Here is a 22,481-nt window from a genome sequence, read left to right as displayed (position 1 = left end):
GCACAAAATAAATGGGAAATAAAGGAGGGATAAGGTCCTTTAGGGTATTCTAGAGGATTCTAATCCAGATCAACGTAATAATCCAGTGAATTGATGGAGCTTGACCAGAAAAGACTCCTTCAAAAGCATGAAATCTCTAAACAAAACTTATAAGTAAAATAGCACAGCAACTTTCAAGAAAAGAATACAAGCACCCAAATCAGATAGAGATTTATCTGAGAAAACATTGAACAATAATATGAGGTCTAGATGGTTCACTTAGCAACAAATAGCCAAGAAATCAAAGCTTCTGTAACTTTAAAACATATGATATCATGATACTTTCATGATTAAGCCTTAGGTTCAGTTAGGTTGAGCTTCTCGATTCTATGACTTTCTTTAAAACAAATATTCTAAAGTAAAAACAAAATAAATAAAATCATTTAAAATTGAAGAGAAAAATAGAAAATTTTAAAATAATAAAAAAACAAAGAATGATGACAACCCAAGTACTTGACCAATGCCCTCTATCATTTTTTTCAATAAATTTCTTAATACTTGTCCCAATAATATATACATGCATGTGTGTGTGTGATAATAGTCTTCTCCAAACATACCCGGAAGACCGATTTGAAACCGATGCCCTTCTTCCCTATATACCCAGCATTAGATCCTTTCTTTGTTGAATTTCCAACATCACAAAGTGCTCTGATGTTTTGAGCTGAAAAGCCTCGCTCATTATTTAGGACAATAATGCCAGAGTCTTGAAGAATAAATGTCAGAGTTGGTTCCACATTTTCCAGATAAATATTATCATCAGCATTTTGAACCTGAAGCAACATGAACAATAAATATATTCGTTTATTAAAAAAAAGGCTTCTAAGCAACCTAATTTGTGCTTAATACCTTTAATGAAATTTATCTCCAAAATCAAACCAAAAAAGGTTCCATACAATTGGGGTTGCAGTCTGTATCAGGATGTACAATAAAGTAAGAATGGTACAGATGACAGTAAGTCAAATGATAAACTAGATATGGCCAACCATCTGGGTTACTCTTAGCTTTTTACAAAATCATATAACAGTAAAAAGAATAGAAAGTGAGAATAAAAAACCATACAACCAGAAGTCACAATGGTTCAACCATAATATCATAATACAATGTGAAGTAGGGAAATTGTCATTTCCTGATACTCAAGGGAAGGGGTTGGTGTGATTTCCCCCATTAGTTACTTTGTTGATTTTAGCTGAATTATTTAAGTATAAGATCATACAGTTATAGGTTAATGCCTTTGGAGAGTGAGTTCATCTTATGCAATGGCTCATTGTTCTCTTTGGAATTACGTCTCTAAATTGGAAAATTTGGGTGAAGGGGGTGGAAACACAAACTTTAGTTCCAGTTATTGTCAATGTACTTTAAAAGAATCTATTGTCGTTTGAAGGGTTATTTGCTCAAAAATTAGTAAGTAGGGATAAAACCATGTCCTAAAGTGTCACCAAAGCATCTTTGAAAGATACAATGGATGGAAGAAGAGGCTGAACACAGAAAGAAGCCTAAACAAGTCACATCACCTACTTGGGAGCCAATTCAGCTCAAGGGCAAGTCCAAGCTTCACAATGTTGGTTCCTGAGAGCATCGAAAAATTCAAATTGCTAGGATGTAAGTTCTATTCTGGTGACTTTCCATTCCACTTTGCTAGAAACCCATATCATATTAACTCTTACACCAAAGCAGCTAATAATATGATTGTGGGTTTTGCTCCTCTGAGTTACACTGCTTTGAAAATTACTCTTCCAAATAGAACAAATTGAGAGCTTTTTTACGAAAGGGGCCTTGAAGCGAAAAATGAGCGGGCTTTGTATTTGATGGTGGACAGATGCATAAAGAAAGCCTCTTACCAATTTTATGGCTGCTTCAGAAGGGAGGTCGATTTTCCTAAAGTACCTCAATATGTTTTCCAAGTCATAATTCAGTATATTGGGAACAAATCACTTGATAGCAGTCTTCAAAGTGGTGTTCCTAGAGGATGTAATTTAGATATTGAGCTCTAACTCTAATGGCACTAACTCCTCCCACAAGAATAGGTAAAAGGTAAAGTCATCACAGGGTTTAAAACTCAATAGGTGCACATGCAACCAATTTAAAATAAATAAATAAATAAAGGCATAAGCCCATATTAAAAGGATTTTTTTTCTAATGCACTTGATGCCCAGGTTTGGTTTTGGTGAAAAGTGGAAATGGATTTGGCTTTGTGATTCACTATTCTTTTTTGTTTTTTCTTTTCTTCTTTTAACAAATGGCAGGCCATATTCTTTGGAGGTTCAAAGAGCAATGAGACAAGGGGATATTTTATTTTCTCTCCTCTTCATATTGGTTATAAAACTTTTTAGCATAATGTTACACAAAAATGTTGGTGTTGGCTATTTAACTGGCTTTTAGGTTGAGGGAGGAGAGGTTATGGTGATCTACCATTTGGAATTCACTGATGATTCAATCATTGCAAAATCTAAGCGGACTTGGCTTTGTTCAATATTTACTCCTTTGTTCAAGGTAGTATCAGGTTAAAGGTAATGCAGCCATGGAAGATGGATTTTCTTATATTTTGGAAATTCCCCTATTCAAGAATTTTATTTTTGATAGGTAAATAAAAATTTCATTAAAATAGAAGTGCAGTCCCAATAAAATTCCATTCCCTATTGAAGAATAATATTATTAGATCCACATGTGAATACGAGTCTTTTCAGGTAAAAACAGTTTTTTTGAGAGGAGGGGGGGGCAAATCTACAATTTCTACAATCATACGACTTAAGGGTATTTTTGTAATTTGTTAGGTCTAGAATCTTCTAGGAGATCCTAAGTAGATTAGGTTTTATTTTCTTTGGGTCCAAGTTAGTATTTTATTAGGTTAAGTTTACTAGTCAAATTAGGAGTCCACACTTTCTTCTATCAAATAGTCACCAAATAACTCATCAATCCACATTTAAATCCTAACACAACCCCATAAACCTTTCTTTAACAACTCTAGATCCTATGTCCACAAATCCTACTAAACCTTAACCCACCACAACTACATGTAGACAAATTCCCCAAATTTGTCCAACATCAAAAGGTCATTTGAGCAAACGTTAGTTCATACCAGTCATGGAAGCATACAAATTTATTTTCTTCTAACTTCCCTTCTAGTGTAGTTGAGCTGTTGAGGATAGAATAAATTGAAGTGTAGCTGGGTTCTGAAAATTAGTAGTCCATCTGATTCTTATGTGACATTACAAGGGTTGATTTTTGTGAAATTTCCTTGGAATAGTATTTGATGTAACTAGGTGCCTCTGAAGGAAAGATTTTAAGACTATTCATAATAGAAACCTATTAATTGTTGATTGGTATTCTATACAAAACAACAGTAAATAAGCAACTGATCATTTTTTAAGTCTTAACTCCTTAATCAATGGTAAAAATATTGACTGTTTGTGTTCTTACTATTGGTGTCTTATGGAAAATGCCAAAGAAGGTGATCTAGTTGCTTGAATGTTAGCACGGGAGGTTTTGTAATCAAAAGTGTATAAAAAATAGGAATGCTGTTCCTCTATGTGTAATGTGAACAATAAGGAGAGAAATGAATAGTAGAACATTTGATGGCGTTAAGTACTCTTTTTTTTATCTTTTTATGATTGGGTGACTATTTTAAGACAACGTACAAGCTACATCTTTCTTTGATATTTTAGATCTTTTGGTTTTCAGACTTTAATTCTTTCGGGAGTAGATCCAGGACAATCCCTATTTGAATTTTACTACCTTCTTTAATAAGATCAGTTTTCATATAAAAAAAAAATGGAGACTGCTCTTTTCATGAATGGTGAGGTCGATGACGGAGATATTGTCACAACTAAATAATATTGAATGTAGTTTATTTGGGATGGATATTAGATGGTTGATTTGTGACACCAATTTTTTGTATTGGTACTTTCATATGTGATGGGTCATGAACCCACAACCTCACCCCCCACCTTGGTCTTAATTAGGGAGAAGGTGCCACTTCAGCTAGAGTTCATCAGCATGTCAGTTATAGTTTTTGGTACTCTAAATATGGATGATGGTTTGTTTTGTACTCCAAATATCATTTTATGAAGTTTCAATAACATAAAATCCTTACAGAATATAGGATGCATTGAAAACCAACTTCACAAATCTATATTGGTTCACCATTGTTATATTACCTAGTGTTCCAAAAGCTTAAGTTATTAAGAAATGATGAATTTAATCATTTAACCATATTTCTAACACTCTCCTTCATGTGAGGGCCTAAACTCCTAGTTAATAAGTGAGGCTTAACACATGGGATTTTTAACATTTTAAATAGGAGGTAGAGTGAAGACAAGGATTGAACTCAAATCTCCTACTTTGATACCATGTTAAATTACCAATTCTCTCAAAAGCTTTAGTTTTTGAGACAACTGGTAATTTATCAATCACGTTACTCACATGTGAAGTTGTACTACACTACTACTCTCAATGAGAGAAACAAAGAAGATGATCTTACCAGCTCAAGAAGAAAATGTGAATCCTGAGAATATAATTCTTGTGAGAGACAATGAAGTGCTCTCCCTAGGCGAGCATGCTGCTTCTTCAACATGCTAATTTCAGTGTTTGAAAGACTTGGATCAAGGCCAAATTCCTCCCGCCTGATAGATTCAATGACCAGGGCTGCATTCTTATCTTCATTAAGTTCAGATAAATGTTGCAAGCAACCACTACTAATTCTATCATCAAAAGCTAATGCCCCATTGATTGATTGACAAACTCCAGTATGTTCTTCAATCTTCCCATCTGCCACAAGAGGTACATCCAATTTTACTTTGGAAGTGGAAGACTTACTTGACAAATCTTGCATATTCTTAAGGCCAATGCTTTTCTCAGGCCCAGCAGCTTCCAAGCATGAAGCTCCAAATGGGAAAAAATTAGTCGCATCAGCAGAACAAAATGCATGGTAATCATCAATCCACTCCACTATACCAAGAGACAATCCAACTTCATGAAGCATGACACGCTCTTCCCTTTGGTTGCATTCACACAAAATGGCTGAATTAGCATCTTTGATGACAGATCGCATTCCAGAAAGCAAAACATCAGCAGCAAAACCACAAAACTCTGTGGGTAAATAGCCAAGACAATCAAGGAAAAATCTTGATACTACAGGCACTGCTTTATTCATATTGCATAAACTTTTGTGTAACTCACTACTAAAACTACCAGCATGAGTATCAACCTCATCAACTATTTTCTGCATATATGAAGTGTTTCCTTGCATGAGAGAGTTCCGATTGTCATTTACTTCTCCATTCTCAAGAGAATTCTTCAAAATGACTTCAAATGCATGACGTGCATGACATTTTAAAAGGGACAAGGGAACATATTTTTCTCCCCCAACTAATGAGAACAAAGATAACAACTGCACAGCTGTTTGAAAAGGAGATCCTTTAAGTGCAGCTTCCAAGAATGAGTCCACAGTAGCTGAATGATCAATGCGCATGACCTTGCCATCTTTTGTCACTAAACACAATAATTCTTTCGTGTTGACTTCATTCAACAACCATGGCACAAGAGGACCAAGTGAGGGAGCAAATACCAAGTCCCAATGTGCCCATGTGTTTAGATCAGACATCAGCGGTGCCCTAAGTAAGGCCTCAACTGCATCCTTGGATGTAAGAGATTCCAAGGCTCCTTTCTGGCTGATGTCGATTCTCACCTTCGTGGTTTCCAATAATTCACTTCCATTATGGGCTGTTGAGTCTCCAACATGACACATTTCAAATAATGTTACAGAAAATAGGACTCCTTTAGAAATTACATTATTCTTATGCTTCCCCAAAATATCTAGGAAGTCCGACATAGAACCATTTTCCGAAATTTTGAAACTGATCAATGGGAATTGCCTCCTAAGCAATGAAGAAATCATTTTCTTGGTTGCTATTTCTTTCTCCCCTACGCAGCCATTCAGAGCTTGTGATACTAAAACAAACAACTGATGCTGAAGCATGCAAACCTCCAAAGGGGACTTTTCACATATGTCAGCTGTTAAGAACTTGTGTATTTCATCAGGTAGGAGGGAGGCATGTTTTTCTAGGAACATTAAAAACTCCCCAAAACCAAGTGACTTAAATGTCTTGACGCAAAATTGCTCCGCTAGCCAAAACTCACAATTATAGAGCTCCCTTAAGATGTTAATTCTCTTTTCTAGAACTGATTTACCACGACTATGGATTCCATTGTCAAGCTCAAAATACATTGCAGCTTTCCTGATAATGTCTTCAACAGATACACCTGTGAGATCGAATTGGTAATTACACATCACAATTAAAGTAAAGAAATTTATAGGGAAAAAATATTAGGAATGATGGGATAATAAGTCGGGAAACTCAAAAAAGTGTCACAATATATTGACACCTTCCCCAATTCACTTTTTTCTTATATAAGTTTTGACTCCAACAGGGGAGGAAAGTGTGATTCAAACTAGTGATTACCACTTCATAAGGTGAGGTCCCCAAATGATTGTGCTACCCCTTCCGGTTCCCTAATTCACTTATCAAGTAAATCACACCAAAGCATGACCAACTAAACAAATGAAAATAGACCTTTTCCATTAACAAATATCAAAGTCCAATTATCCAAAAACAAATATCAAAGTCCCATGTAATCTCCCTAGAATTTCAAGGCATGCACATTACAATCGTGGCATTATGACAAGAGTCCAGTGAGCAAAATTTTACAAAAATTCAGCAAGATTTAGAATTCAAGATGATGTCAAAATGCATAACCAAGTCATAGGTTGAGAAAGGAGGGATGTTTAATTTTCAACCAATTTACACTCCAGTTGTAAATTAAAAAAATTATGAAATCCCCCCCCCCCCCCCCCAAAAAACCCAAAAAGAAAAAAGACAGACAACACAAGATAAGAAAAGTAAGGGAATAGGCAAACCATAATTGAACTATTATCAGCAAAGCCTATTTTAAGAAGTAAACACTACTCACTGTGTGTAAGCTCAACACTATGCTCAGCGATGACTGGTGCATCCTTAACACTTGGTTCAACATCTATGATCTCATAGTCAGATTGATTTTGCATAAATGAGTTAGTTAATTCCTGTTGACTAATGGCTAGGAAGGTATCGTATATGCTGTCCCACATTCCAGATTTGATAGATGATACCTGCAATATATAAAAAGCAACTTAATCAGACTGTGTGATCTCATATAGAAGCATCACAACAAGGATTGCAGACGTTAGTCACTATGTATATGCAAATATAAAACATAGACAACAATTAAAAAATGAGGACACTCAAACAGACAGAAGATACATTAACTAGCACTTATACCATCTGAAGGAACTTATAAAATTACTTTATATAACAAAAAAATTGGAGTTAGTTAAAATATTTCATGATAAGATTCTATTATTCAGTTATTACATGTAATAAAGTTTAATACTAAAATTCAACACAACCAACTTACAGCAACATTTAGTAATCCAACAAATGGAAACGATGAAAACATCAATTTGATTTTCTTCCTCCGTCGAGCTTTTACGTTATAAAACTGAAGCATCCTCTCGAAAACCTACAAGGGTATTAGGAGATATCAGCTGAAAATTGCATCCCATTTTTGTAAGCACAATAAACAAGAACCAACTAGACCAGCCCCTGAATAGAAACATAGCATTGTCACAAGAAATAGAACTGAAGGCATAATTGAAAATCAAAGTGTAAGTTTTTCAATCTATTGCACTCCTTTTCCTCCACATACTACCAGGAAAACTACAACTAAAAAAAAAAGCAAAACAAAACAAAAGAGGAGAAACGCGCTTACACACACACACACACACAAACACAAACACATACACATATATTTCTATGGTTAAACAGAAAAGGGAGGGAGGGAGAGAGAGAATGAAGTTCGGTATCTTTCTTCTTTACAACTTTTTTTTTTGATAAGTAATAAGGATTCACTGATATCAAAATAAGAGAGATACCCAAGTACACAAGAAGTATACAGGGGTGAACAATTTAAAAACGAAAATTACAAAAGTCAAGTAAATCCAAAATAGTAGAAAAAGGTTGGTTTCTCCACACAGAGAACCAGTCAAATAAGGATCAGAGAAAAAGAAGCTTGAGATCAGGCATGGAACGCTCAATGTCTTCAAAACACCTACTATTTCTCTCCTTCCAAATACACCACATCAAACAAAGAGGAACGACCTTCCAAATATCTCCATTACGATGGCAACCAAAACGACCTTGCCAGCAAGCAAAGAGCCCAACAACAGACAATGGCATGACCCAACTAACTCCAAATAAACCAAAAACCATATCCCATAGCTCCGAAGCAACCAGGCAATGAAGGAAAAGATGGTCAACGCTTTCACTATTACACTTGCACATAAAACACCAATCCAAAATGCAAACCTTTCTTTTCCTTAAATTGTCAATTGTTAGACATTTCCCCAAGGCTGCGGTCCAGACAAAAAAAGCCACTCTAGAGGGGATCTTCTGCTTCCAAATGCTTTTCCAAGGGAAAAACTGCTCACTATGGCCAACAAGAAGATGGTAGTATGCACTAACCGTGAACCCCTTACTCTTACAAGGCAGCCAACATCTCTTATCGTCCTCTATTCCCCTTACAGGAGTGCTATAAATGGAATTGATGAAGCTCCTGAAAGCTTCCAATTCACGATCATGCACCTCCCTACAAAACTGAATCTCCCAATGGAGGACTCCATTGGAGTACCTCATTAGATCCGCCACACTTGCCTCTTTACTACAGCTAATCCTATATAATTCAGGATAGCGGACTGCGAGTGAAGAAGTCCAACACCAACAATCTAGCCAAAACTGCACTTTTGATCCATCTCCAATTTCATACATAATAAACCGAGATAAAGAGTGCCACCCCCTTCTAATATTTTTCCACAAACTGACTCCATAAGGACCAGAGAAAGAGCTAGAACACCAATCACCCCAATCACAACCATACTTCACCTCTATCACTTAACGCCAAAGAGCATCACTTTCTAGCCCAAACTTTACAGCTATGATGCAGAAGGCAATCTTGAAAATTTATAAAGCCAGCATGATAGACACTGACAGATCCAACAAGTCAGAAAATTCTAATTATAAGGTAATTTAGTAATTTTACAATTTTGTTAGAAGTTACTTAGTTATGACTTATTAGTCTAGTTTCATTTTATTGCTGTTAAATTGACTTTTTCTAGTTATATTTTGAGCCTTGTTTAGTCATTTCCTTGTCTTATTAGCAGTTTTAATGTTATTTTAGGGTATGTTTAGAATTTATTACAAAATAAGTGAACTTTGTGGCCCTGTAAACAATTAAAGAGAGAACTTTGATTAATAAAATTCAGCATATTATGATTTCCTTTAACTACAAGACTCCACTAAAATTCTTCTAGGTGAGTTGCTAAGAGCCTTGTGGCTCAACTAGCACTTTTTGGTGTTTCCAATGAAGATGCCTAGGGTTCAAATCCCCCCTCCCCCAACTATTGAATTTCCACAATATATATATATCTATATATATATTCTTCTAAGTGAGTCTAGAAGAACTGGTAAGACTGCCTAATTATCTCATTATTCTTGAATTTCTCCATTGATTTTCTGAACCAAAACCAGACACTTTCAAGCCAAAACTGTCAGCACAACTTATCACCAAAGAGCATCGACAACCCCAAAAATTCAATCTATCATTCTAGTATGTTTACAGCCCCTGGACTGCACCTCCGTTACTTTGTTTTCTTTCATTTTTCAATTCCACAACTTCATAAACCTCAAAATCTAAAATATTGAGTCTAAACCCCAATCTCAAAACCAAAGGACTATACTACATCAGACTATAATCATCTATCCATATCTTGAATAGTTTTTGGGGAGGCACTAGAAGAGAATGATGATGTGTTCCTCACAATTTATTTCTTCTCTCCCCATCAACAAACAAAACTTTTGAAAAGGGATTTTTTTTATGAAACAAAACATGGAAAGCTCCAATGACCTGCTTGCTTCTTTTGGTGATTCCCTTTTTGACTGGTCTAGGGCTTTTGGACTACCTCTAGTGATTCTCTCTCTTTATTCCTTTGTTCTCTCCTTTGTAATTAGTTTTTTCTTTGTTTGTTCGTTTTCCTTTCTGTAATCTTTGGCCTACCTTATGCCCTTTTTGCATGAGGTAGCTTTTTGAATTTACATCTTTCTTTCTTTTTTTGATAAGTAAAGAAAATTTTATTCATAGTCTTAAGGAGTCACCCAAATATACATCTTTCTTACTTATCAAAAAAAGAAAAAGGGATTTGTTTTTTAAATTTTATAAATAAATAAATAACTTATTTTCTTTTCTCTTGCAGTGAATCAAACATAATGTTATGCAAAACATCAAGAAGATAGCAGAACACCAAAAGAGTGGCCTTAAAAAACTGTTGAAGTTTGTAAGCAACTGTTTCATAAGTAAAGTTCTGGGAATCAAGGGATATTTTGGATATTATTCCACAATGGCTTGAAAATTTTTTACTTTGATTCATTTGAACTAGTAAGTACTGCAGAACACTTAATAGTTCCTAATATCATATCTCCACACCTTTTCCTTTCTTTCCTTTTAACAACCAACCACCTGTTGTTGGAGTTAGTAAGCAACTGTTTCATTAGCAAAGTTCTGGGAAATAAAAGATCACTCGGAAATTATCCCTCAATAACTAGATCATTTGTTACATTGATTCCTTTGAACTAGTTAGTACTGCAGAACATAGAAGGCTAAGTATTTTACATAATAGTTCCTAGTTTTCATATGTCCTCATTGTTTCCTTTCTCTACTTAACAACCAACTAGCAACTACCTATTGCTGAAGTTTGTAGGCAACTGTTTTATAAGATAAGTTCTGGGCATCAAGAGATAACTTAGAAATTATCCATCAATAACTTGATGAACATAGAAGACTATGAATTTCACTTACAGTTCCTAAATTTCATATATCCTCCTAAACTTCTGCAACATCAAAAGATCACAAAAATCCAAAAATTTTATAGACTTCTATTACCACAAAAAATCAACCAAGGTTGAAAAAAAAAAAAAAATCGGTTAAATTTCACAATAAAGTCTCAGGCATGTAACATAAGATATAAGATTTCATGGCAAGTGCTTCCTTTTTCTCATAATTCTTTTTCTTTTTTTAAGTAATAGAAATATTAATAACAGAACCTGGAAAAATTATAAAGGAGAAGTACATATTATCCCCCAAAAAATTTTACAATCCAAAATATAAAAGAGCAACAAAATCTAAAAATAAATGACAATGGAAGCTGCTGAGGCAATGAGCTGTAGCTCAATTGGCACATCTCCTAAAATAATGGGATGGAGGGTGAGGTGGTGCATCTATAATTTACCGTACAAAATAAAAGGCAATGGAGGCTGCCAAAGGCCCTCCTCCAATCATTCAATGGTCTTAGAACATATATTCTGTATGTGTGTTTAGGATGGCTTATTTCTAATTTGGCTAGGTACAACATTTTAAAACCTTCAACTTTTTTAAAGTACAATTATTTAACGAACTTGTTTTTTCAGTCAAGTAAGCCGACGACTTCTTTTTTATATATATAAATAAGAAATTTTTATTGAGAAAAAACTACTTCATAAGCAAAGGACATGAAGATGCCTGAAGAATTACAAAATAGAATTATGTACAAGAAGATAACGAGTCTAAAAACATCACGCAATAGAATCACAATGTGTTAAGCCCCATGCTCGAGACCAATCATATAGAGAGCTAGAAAAAATTGATAGAAACTGACCCTCCCCTTACACTACACATCTTCAAATGTACGCCAATTATGTTTCCTCCAAATAGTCCATATCAAACACAAACGAACCATATTCCAAATTGCCAAAGAATGCTTACCCACCCAATTCCTCCAACCAAACGTGACATCCATCACCTTACCCAGTAGGACCTAATGGATCCCAAAGCATCTTAAAACAAAACTCCACAAATTATATGCAACCACACAATGAATCAAAAAAGGTGGTCCACCATCTCCCAACTAGACCAGCACATGCAACACCATCCTACTAAAGTGTTGCCTCTCAAAATGAGGTTATCACAAGTAAGAATCTCCCCATGCGGCCGTCCACACAATGAATTTAAGGAATCCCAAATGGACACTTAATCCATCTCAAATTATGCTCAACTCAATCGAAGGTGAGGTTATTCTTCTATTACCATAACATCCAGATAAGGGAGAAACGCACAACATTCCAAACCTTAGTATGCCTGTGATACACAAGTTTGTCTTTCCAGCATGCCAGAACCTCCTCATGGGTCCTAAGCATCACATGGTGCAACACAGATTAAGAACACCTTTTTTTTTTTTTGATAGGTAACACAGATTAAGAACACCAAAGACAACAGTTCCATTGCCACTGCAAAATGCCAAGAGAAATATGATTTTTACTATGTCACCGATATACTCCAACAATTCGGAAAAACTTTCCACTGTCCACTCAAAACATGCTACCTTCTGCGGAACCTTTGCACACCAAATGCTCTAGGTAGGAGACCCTAAATGCGCACTCCCTCTCAAACCTCAAAACAGGATAGAAATATGTACTTAATTTAAGATCTTTCTCCTCTCTTTTTTTCCCCTTTCCAAGTTAAGAAAAGAAAGGAGAGACATGTGCAACCCCAAACAAGCAAGAGCCACTATATCATCTTCAATACACATAGGATATAATGGGATGGTCAAAGCCTTTGTCAATATTTTGTGCCATACTAAAAATTTTAGTCCTAATAGGATATGAACTCAAATCCTTTAATTTCCAGTCGAATATATTCTTCATATATCAATGACCCACTATTAGATATGCAGGATTTGCAATACAGTTTAGATATTACATTGTCAATTAAAACCATTAGAATTCCAACCAAATCACAAAAGAGATACTGAGTGGTAAAAATCTCTAAGACTATGAAAGAAGATTTCTAAAATTTATAAACCCTGAGAACTATCGTGAAATCATTTTAAATAAATGAATTTACACATATATTCTTTACATAAATCATAAAAAGCAAAATTAAATTTCAAAATCAGATAAAGAATTAAATCAATGGATAGGTGTGAATCATAATCTATAACAAGAATTAACATACCTCAGGCACAGTATGATCCCGACACGCCTCCTTCCAGGTTGTAATGAATGTCTTTATAGAGTGATTAGCAATTGCAAGATCAGCTTCGTTACAATTGTTAGCCTCCTCAATCTCCTTGGAATTATCTACAGTATCAACATCTAGTTCTACCACCACCTTAGACACATTGCGGCCTAGATCTTCGGGTTTTCTTTTCTTTTTAGATGATCCAGAGGGTGCAGACATGGTGGAACTTGGATTTTCAGATTTCCTTTTCTTTTTTGATGATCCACTACAACTCTCATTGTGCCTTGGGCTAGCAGGAGCAAGGTGCCCATACGCTTCACCTTTCAACCCAAGCCGTGTCATCTCTTCAATTTCAGATGGGTATGGACAGCTACTGACTCGGTCAGAAGAACTTGCAACATTCTGCGATCGCAAGTTAGCATCTTCAGTCCTTTCGTCTTCAGAACCAAAATCTTCATCATCAATATTTTCACCTTCATCAGAGCCTGATGAACCAAATCTAGTGTGCTTGCCACAAAAAACCTTCTGTACAGAGGAGAATGATTCAACACGCTGAGAAATAGAACTGAAACGTTCATCAAGCTGCTTTTTCAACGCCCAAAGAAGAGGACGCCTCCTCTTGGATTTCATCTTAGCATTATCTAGAGTCTTCTTCTTAGCATTATATAGAGTCTTCTTCTTAGCATTATCTAGAGGCTTCTTAAAAGTGGCAGTCTCTAAGCTCATGGCTTTCCGGATAACAGAAATATGCATCCCCAAGCTTTGAATTCGTAAGCAAAGTTCCTCCTTGCTGGCAACAGAACGCTTCTTAGCAACAAAATCCAAAAACTCTTCAATTTGAACAGCGTCATCAACATTCTTACTCTTCTTCTTCTTCTTCTTATCCATGAAATTCCAAAGTAACGAACAAACCTCCTTGCCGGTTATTTTAAAAACTTCAGTGATATCAGGACTGAGTGAAAAATAATGCAACACAAGCGGGTGTCGCAACAATGGCCCCAATTCAAGCTTTTCGAAGCTATCTACGCCCTCAACCTTACAAATCGCTACTTCCAAATCATACAACGAAGTAATTCTTTGAACCCCAACAAAGCAATGGATAAATGCATTTATCTAATCAAACCAAACAACAAAAACAACAACCTTTATGGATCAATTTTGCTTTCACCAATACACAAAATTGAAGTAAAAGACAAATAACAATAGTATAATAATAGTACCTTCCCTTCGAGGAGCATAAGACTGTGAAGACTGGGGACTTTCTGCATTGGAAAGTTGAGAGAAGACCAGGAATCGAGCTTGAGGTTGAGCAGCGCATCTTGAGACACTTGCCACGCCGTCACGTTCTCTCCGGCCGCGATTATATTGCGCCTCGCCTTCACGACGGCGCGGTCGACCTTGTCGATTGAGTGGGTTTGCTTTGAATTGGGCAACTTCGGATTCTGGGGAGGGGAGATGTTTTGGCGGTCGACCTTTTCGATTGGGTGGGTTTGTTTCGAATTGGAAAACTGCTGATTCTGATTCTGAGTCAGATTCAGATTCTGGGGAGGGGGGATATGGAGGTTAGGGTTATTCGGAGGAGGAGGGTTTTGGATTGGGAAGGCGTTAGGGTTTTGGTTTTGGAGAAGGAATTGCTGTTGTTGTTGTTGTTGTTGTTGTTGTTGTTGCTGTTGCTGTAGTTGTTGTTGTTGTAGAAGTTGTTGTTGTTGTTGATGTTGTTGAAGGAAAACTAAGGCAGCTTGGGGGTTTTGGAGGAAATAGTTCGGGTTTTGGAGGGCGAAACTGGGATTATTTAAAAGAGCTACCGGAGCAGCAGGAGGAGGAAGAGGCTGCTGTTGTTGTTGAGGCGGCTGTTGTGGTTGTTGCTGCAGCGGCTGAGAACCCCAGCCGCCGACGACGCCGCCGCCGGCAGCAGCGGGGGGCCGGAAACCAGAAGGGTATCCGTACATAATAGTGAAAGGAAAGGAAGAGAGTGAGGAGTTTTTTTTGGTGACGACGGGGTGTTTGGAATGTAAAAGAGTTTTATAAAAAGGATGGAGGCGGCAAGTGAGGTGACGAAGAACAATCGTAAACGTCGGTATATTTAAGTATCCAACGGCCCAAATTCAGCGCATCATAGGTTTTTCAATTTTGAGCGAATGGAGGCGGCAATGTCGACAATTGTAAACTTCGGTTTAAGGAAAGGTACTTACGTACCTTTTTTTTTAATAATAAAAAAAAATATATATATATATATATTTTATAAATAATAAATATGTATAAGACGATACTGTTCAACTTCTAACTTGAATTGGATTGGATCAAATCACATTCATTGAGTAGAAAATATTGTTTTATTGTACATTATAAGCAGAAAATAGGACAAAATTTTGTTACAAATCAATAAAATAAATCTTACTACATATTTTAAAATTCTAACTGTTGAATTACATTTTCTTTACATTATACATGTACACATGTCAAATTTTTATGTCAATCAAATATTATTTACTATATAATCTATAGGATTATATTTTATGCATAATTTTAAATTACAAAAACTTGTAATTTAAAAAATTTATTAATGACATAGTTATTGATCTTTAATTTTTTAGAAATTTTACAAGTATGGAAGATATAAGAAGAAGATGTAATCTAATGGTGAATTTGTCAAAATTCACCTCCGATAAAAAGATATTAAGATTGTAGTCTTAATTATAACCAATTTTGTAACTAAATATTAAATCAAATCACATTCATCAAAAAATTTGTACTGGATTTATCTTGTAGCTTTTAACGAGTTAGTTTTGGCTCAAAATGTACTAAATTATCTTCTTCTTAATAAAGTTGTCATCTTTTCATTAAAAAAAAAAAAAAATCAGATTCATCATATTGAGTGTTTTTGAGCAGAAAATACTGTTTTTTATTCTTATCACAAGCAAAAAATATTGTTTTATTGTACATTATGTACGCATAAAAAATTTTAGAGAGCCAAAGCTATATATATTACATTTTTATTTATTGTTTATACATGAAGAATATTTGTAATTTTTATTTAACATATAAAAATTTCTCATGTAAACAAAAATATTTACATCAAGTAAGTATTTATATTTTTAAAAAAGTAAGTCTTGACATATCTAAAAATTTACAGGTCCATTTAATAAAAATAAAACATAATTAAATTACGTATAATACACTTTAATTACATGCTTATAGTAAAAATCTAGAGGAGCATTATTTAAATTTATGTCCAAAATTAATATTGTGCGCACCAGGAATGATGTTATTGGGCTGAACCTCACTTGGGCTCACAACTTATTTATGAAGTGGATTTAGGGTTTCCTACTTAAGGTCGTTCACAACACAGAAACCCAACTTAGTTGCCTTTCACTCTAAACTATTTTGCTCTTTCTGTACTACTACTATTACTCACGCTTTCCCTTTCTCTATATTCTCAGTTTCCTTGTGTTCCTTTCAACAACCATTTTCCTCCTTCGCTTCTCTTATTTATAGCCTTATAATTAGTAGGGAGTCATGATTACTCTTCTAGTTAGCGGAATAGGAGGTCCAATGTTATTATTGCTAAGTGGATGTTTTAGTTAGGAGTGAGGTGTGGTGAGAGTGGCATTGGAACTGGCTCCCCACTTCAGGAGGGATGTTCGACAGCGTAGTGCCGGATAACCGGGGTACAACGTTTTCGAGCAATCATGTTTCCGCCCGAGGTGTACCTTGCCGGTCAATTCCTAGGTGATGAACGATGACGTACATGTATTATAATGGCTTGCTCAACGAGTTTTGGGCCGAGCATAATGACATGAGGCCTGGTCCTATGGCCTCACCAGGTTCAGGGCCTAGCTTTAGACGAGTAGGTTGGGCCCATGGGCCATTCTATAAGGCTAGAACTCAAGGTGCAAAGCTTAAATGGGCCTGGGGAGCCCCGTACCGTACATTAACCTCCCCTTGATTTGTGTCCGGCCCCCGGGAACGAATCAAGGAAGCCAAGGGACAGAAACTACCCCAGGAAGCTTAACGGATTAATACTAGACAGTTAAGAGTCCCCTTAATGCGCCCTAAAAAGATGCATTGCACCAAATTGTTGGCTCAGTCGTCATCATTTTCTGATGGTTCGCAAACCAAGGTGACATGCGTGTGGTAGTTGAGGTAGGGATTCGTAGGGTTTCCCGCTCCTCATTTATTAAATAGCATTTATTCCCTCCTTTTTGGCTCCTATAAATAGTTCATTCTGAGTCATTTTTTCACTTTTACATTCTTTACTCTTTGAATTTCCCCCCTGCCGTGCATTCATCTATGTGCTTATCCTTCAACCCAGAATTCCCCTCTTTCCTAGAGCCCAAAGTAAGTTCTCTACCTCTTTCTTTTATTTTAGTTTCTTCCTTCAATTTTTAGAGTTTAGGATGGGTTATGCTCACCTTCTAAACACTAAGGCGTCCTTAGCCACCTTTAGGCGAACATTCAACATCCCTGAGGATGTGAATGTGGCGTACTGCCACAAGAGCAAAATTGCTCTCCACAAAAGGTCTAACACTGCTTTTTTCCCTTTGATGGCAATCTTAGAGGGTGGGGTTAGGTTTCTCGTGGATCCCCTCCTACTCAATACCCTTAGGTTTTATGGTTTGTGTCCGAACCAACTTCCTCCAAATTTTTACCGGGTAGTTAGTTGTATCAGTAGGTTGAATCAGATATACGGTTTGCAATTGAACCATCACGATATAAACTACATGTACAGTCTGTGTGGGAATAAGCAAACCAATTATTACTTGAAAGTAAGAGATATGTGGGTACGGCTAATCTCATGCCTACCCGATTCTAATAGGAATTCCGCTAGGGAGTTCGTCCAAGTGAGCGGCAACTGGTTTGTCGATGAAATCCCTTACCCCCTCTTGTAGCATGAAGTTAGTTCGTACCGATCACTAACTTGCTTTTCTTTTTGCTTATGATTTTTTTGCTTATCTGAATGCTAACTCATTGTATTCCTATGTAGCAAATGGTAGAGTATTTACCCCGGATCTTAGAGTAGTGCACATAAGGGACTTGAATTTCGTGCTCAGGTTCGAAATATTCGTTCATACGAACAAGCAGCTCCGAGCATCGCACCTCATACTCAATTGCACCCTCATGTACAAGACTTGGCAACCGTTCAGCCAAGCCCTTTCAGTCGACAGCCCGCTGCTGTCTTACATCGATGTCTGGCACGCCAATTTCCTCCCCTCCTCACTGACCACTGGCGAAGCCCGAGATCTCAGCCCTCGCTACATAACTGCTGAAGACCTTGCTCCAGTGGGACAAGTTAGCCGAATGAGTTTCCCGAGCTCTCAGGGAGTAAGAACACATTCCTGTTGAAGGAAACAAAGGCTAAGCTCAAGCAGCCCAAGCCCAAGCAACCGACCAGGAGAAGCCAAGACTGTTCAGAACGAAGCCATGGTGACCAGAAAGAAGATGACCGTTGATCGGTTCATACCCAGTGCACAACCCTCACCCAGCTCAAGGCGAGGACTGTGCTCCCCCTCCCCTGCTGCCAACCGTCCTAAGAAGAAATAGAAAGTTGGTGACCATCCCCTAAAGGTCCACGGTGACGTTCCCACAAAAACCCCTCCCGGGGGAGTGATTACGATCCGAGAACCAATGGGTGATTCCCGGCCACCTGCCAAGGGCAGTAAGGACATAGCATCCTCGTCCCGGCCTGAGAATATCTGGCAGCCCGACTTCAAGTTTGGTGACGGGCCTTTGCCATCCATTGAAAGCATAAGGACATGGAATATGGGCCATTGGGGAAGGGTAGCCTAAAGTCTAGTGTATGGCCTCCTTCTGCTCGAGGACGTTCGATTCTTCACGAAAGGGGGTGAGGACTTGCTAGTACAACGATTACAATGGCACACCGTGGTGGTAATTTTCCTCTCCTTCCTTTTTCTGTTTGCTTTGATGCATGAGTGATTCCCCAACCTTTATACTCGTTGTTTTCATGTTACCAGTCTGCACAGATGACATATGTACTTGGTGAGAGACTGAAGGAGCTTGCCGAGGATGCTGATCGGGAGAAGGCGCTGAAGGACGTCGCCAATGCCTCAGCCAAGGAGAAGGGCAAGGCTACCGAGAAGAAGGCTTAAGCCTCGGAAAAGGCCCGACAATTGGCGGAGGGGAAGTTGGCCGAGGCAAAGGATCGACTGGGGGGTATTGAGCTTAAACTGGCAAAGGCTACCAGCTTGAACTTGGCCTAGGCCGATCAAATAGTTGATTTGAAAGTGACCCTTGAAGCCTGTGAAAACAAATGGTACGATAAGGGCTTCGCGGACGCTGAGAAATCCGTGGAGCTTGTTGTCCATTAAGTGCGGTTTCATGGGTTTGGGGAGGGATGGCTGGCGGCCCTCTAGGGATGGGAGTACCAAAGGACTCCTCTTTGAGAAATCCAACTCAAATTCCTTATCCGGCTCCCCCACCTCCTGCCCAGAGTCAGGCTGATGCTGTAAACGAGGAGGAGACTACCAGCATGAAAGAGCTGGTCCAAGCGATCGACACCCATGTCGATACCGCTGATCTCGAGGTCACTAACAACCTGAATGTTGCTGATTATGTGCAAGGCCAATAGCCACTGACCGAGGGTGTCCCTAGCCAACAGGCCAATGATGCTCAACTCCTTCCCACCGATCCAGCCATTTAGTACTTATGTTTTTAACTAGCTTCTTTACCTATGTTTGCTTTTCTTTTACTTTTTGGCATGCCCAAGGTCACCAGGTTGTGGTGACCGAACACTGTTTTAATACTTGTTTTACTAAGTTCCATTTGCCTATAGTCACCAGGCTGTGGTGACAAAATATTGGTTTAACCTTCATCTACTTTAATTATAACTGTTTGCTATTAGGTTATCCTTTTTGTCACGCTCTTTGATTGTTTTTTTGCTTTATACATGTATTCCCAATGACCAGGCGGTTTAATCTCGATTTGCTATAGGACGGCAGTTGGAACCACATTATTTACATATAAAAGGCCAGGCAATTACTGAGCAAAATTTGAAATCTGGTTGTTACCTGTCGGGTGATTGGACCCGAACCGAAAAACAGGTTTCTGTCCTTAGAATAGTTGAGTGCAAGGTTTCCACCTGCCCGATGTTAAGAAACGACCTGAGGACAGGTTTTTGTCCTTAGAAAAATTTAGAGTAAGGTTTTCACTTGCCCGGTGTTAAGAAATGACCCGAGGACAAGTTTTTGTCCTTAGAATAGTTGAGTGTAAGGTTTCCACCTGCCCGGTGTTAAGAAACGACCCGAGGACAGGTTTTTGTCCTTAGAAAAATTTAGAGTAAGGTTTCCACTTGCCCGATGTTAAGAGACAACCCGAGGACAGGTTTTTGTCCTTAGAAAAATTTAGAGTAAGGTTTCCACCTACCTGGTGTTAAGAAACGACCCGAGGATAGGTTTCTGTCCTTAGAATAGTTGAGTGCAAGGTTTCCACCTGCCTGGTGTTAAGAAACGACCCGAGGACAGGTTTTTGTCCTTAGAAAAATTTAGAGTAAAGTTTCCACTTGCCCTATGTTAAGAAACGACCTGAGGACAGGTTTTTGTCCTTAGAAAAATTTAGAGTAAGGTTTCCACCTACCCGATGTTAAGAAACGACCTGAGGACAGGTTTCTGTCCTTAGAATAGTTAAGTGCAAGGTTTCTACTTGCCTGATGTTAAGAAATGACCCGAGGATAGGTTTCTGTCCTTAGAATAGTTTAGTGCAAGGTTTCCACCTGCTCGGTGTTAAGAAACGACCCAAGGACAGGTTTCTGTCCTTAGAAAAATTTAGAGTAAGGTTTCCATTTGCCCGGTGTTAAGAAATGACCCGAGTACAGGTTTTTGTCCTTAGAAAAATTTAGAATAAGGTTTCCACCTGCTCGGTGTTAAGAAACGACCCGAAGACAGGTTTCTATCCTTAGAATAGTTGAGTGCAAGGTTTCCACCTGCCCGGCGTTAAGAAACGACCCGAGGACAAGTTTCTATCCTTAGAATAGTTGAGTGCAAGGTTTCCACCTACCCGGTGTTAAGAAATGACCCGAGGATAGGTTTCTGTCCTTGAAAAAATTTAGAGTAAGATTTCCACTTGCCCAGTGTTAAGAAACGACCTGAGGACAGATTTATGTCCTTAGAAATATTTAAAGTAAGGTTTCCACCTGCCCGGTGTTAAGAAACGACCCAAGGACAGGTCTTTGTCCTTAATTGAAATTTGATAGTTCTTTGCACATTTGCCGACCATAATGAATTAATAATGACGGGATTATACGTAAGAATATATCTGCATGAATAGATTTCATAACTGTATTAAATTAAAAATATGCACATAATACATTACATTCAACCTGCGCCCTCTCGTATTGGTTGTCAGTGGTAGAATTTCTTCAGATTGTAGGCATTCCATGGCCGGGGAAGTGGTCTTTCATCTAAATCTCCAAGTAGTATGCTCCTGCACCTGTAATGGTGGTTACCCTATAAGGCCCTTCCCAAGACGGAGCTAATTTCCCAGCATTCGTATCCTGCATATTCCCTACCGCCCTTCGTAACACTAGATCCCTAACACTAAATTCCCTGGTCTTTACATCCCTGTTATAGCGCCGGGCAAGTTTTTGTTGGTACTTGGCCAATCGTATAGTCACCGCTTCTCGGTATTCTTCTAGCAAATCCAAACGCTTCACCAACAGTCTGTCATTCTAGGTAGGGGCGAACTCTACAACCCGCGCATTACATAAGTTTACCTCAGTCGGTATTACAGCTTTTGCACCGTACGTGAGAGAGAATGAAGTCTCCTCTGTAGACCTTCTAGGAGTCATTCGGTACGCCCATAAAACGTTGGGCAACTCCTTGGCCCACCTACCTTTTGCACTATCTAATCTTTTCTTCAATCCATTCACGATTGCTTTGTTAGTGGCTTTTGCTTGGCCATTTCTTTGAGGATACGCGAGGGTGGAATACCTGTTTTTGATACCGAGATTACTGCAAAACTCGCGAAAAGCCTTACTATCAAATTGTAGTCCATTATTAGATATAAGCGAGTTAGGCACCCCAAATCTCGTGACTATGTTTCTCCATACAAAACTTTTTAACATCCACGTCTCGAATATTAGCTAAAGCCTCCGCCTCCGCCCACTTGGTGAAGTAATCAACTGCCACTAAGACAAACCTTCGATTGCCTGTTGCCCGGGGAAATAGGCCGATAATGTCCAGCCCCCATTGTACGAAAGGCCAGGGACTGTTGACTGGATTCAGATGGCCTGCTGGCTGATGAATTAAGGGGGCATGCTTTTGGCACTGCTCACACTTGCGCGCATACTCGGC

At 38.0% G+C, this 22,481-nt stretch overlaps 1 protein-coding gene across 1 annotated transcript in view; it reads right to left on the bottom strand.

Moving 5' to 3' along the window:
- LOC126725148 (protein NO VEIN-like) overlaps positions 1 to 15,285 on the bottom strand; it is a 28,326-nt gene extending 13,041 nt beyond the window's left edge. The window contains exons 1-6 of the mRNA XM_050429685.1: positions 14,397 to 15,285; positions 13,171 to 14,289; positions 7,489 to 7,593; positions 7,006 to 7,183; positions 4,517 to 6,297; positions 597 to 809 (exon numbers count right to left, since the gene is read on the bottom strand). Coding sequence (XP_050285642.1) covers positions 597 to 809; positions 4,517 to 6,297; positions 7,006 to 7,183; positions 7,489 to 7,593; positions 13,171 to 14,289; positions 14,397 to 15,125 — 4,125 coding nt within the window. The 5' untranslated portion in view covers positions 15,126 to 15,285. The remainder of the gene's footprint in view (positions 1 to 596; positions 810 to 4,516; positions 6,298 to 7,005; positions 7,184 to 7,488; positions 7,594 to 13,170; positions 14,290 to 14,396) is intronic.
- Positions 15,286 to 22,481: the final 7,196 nt, after the last annotated feature.

Source organism: Quercus robur, chromosome 5 (genome assembly GCF_932294415.1).
Source record: "Quercus robur chromosome 5, dhQueRobu3.1, whole genome shotgun sequence".
Lineage (NCBI taxonomy): Eukaryota > Viridiplantae > Streptophyta > Magnoliopsida > Fagales > Fagaceae > Quercus > Quercus robur.
Note: the sequence above shows the minus strand (reverse complement) of the source record. Positions and strands in the feature narration are given on the sequence as shown.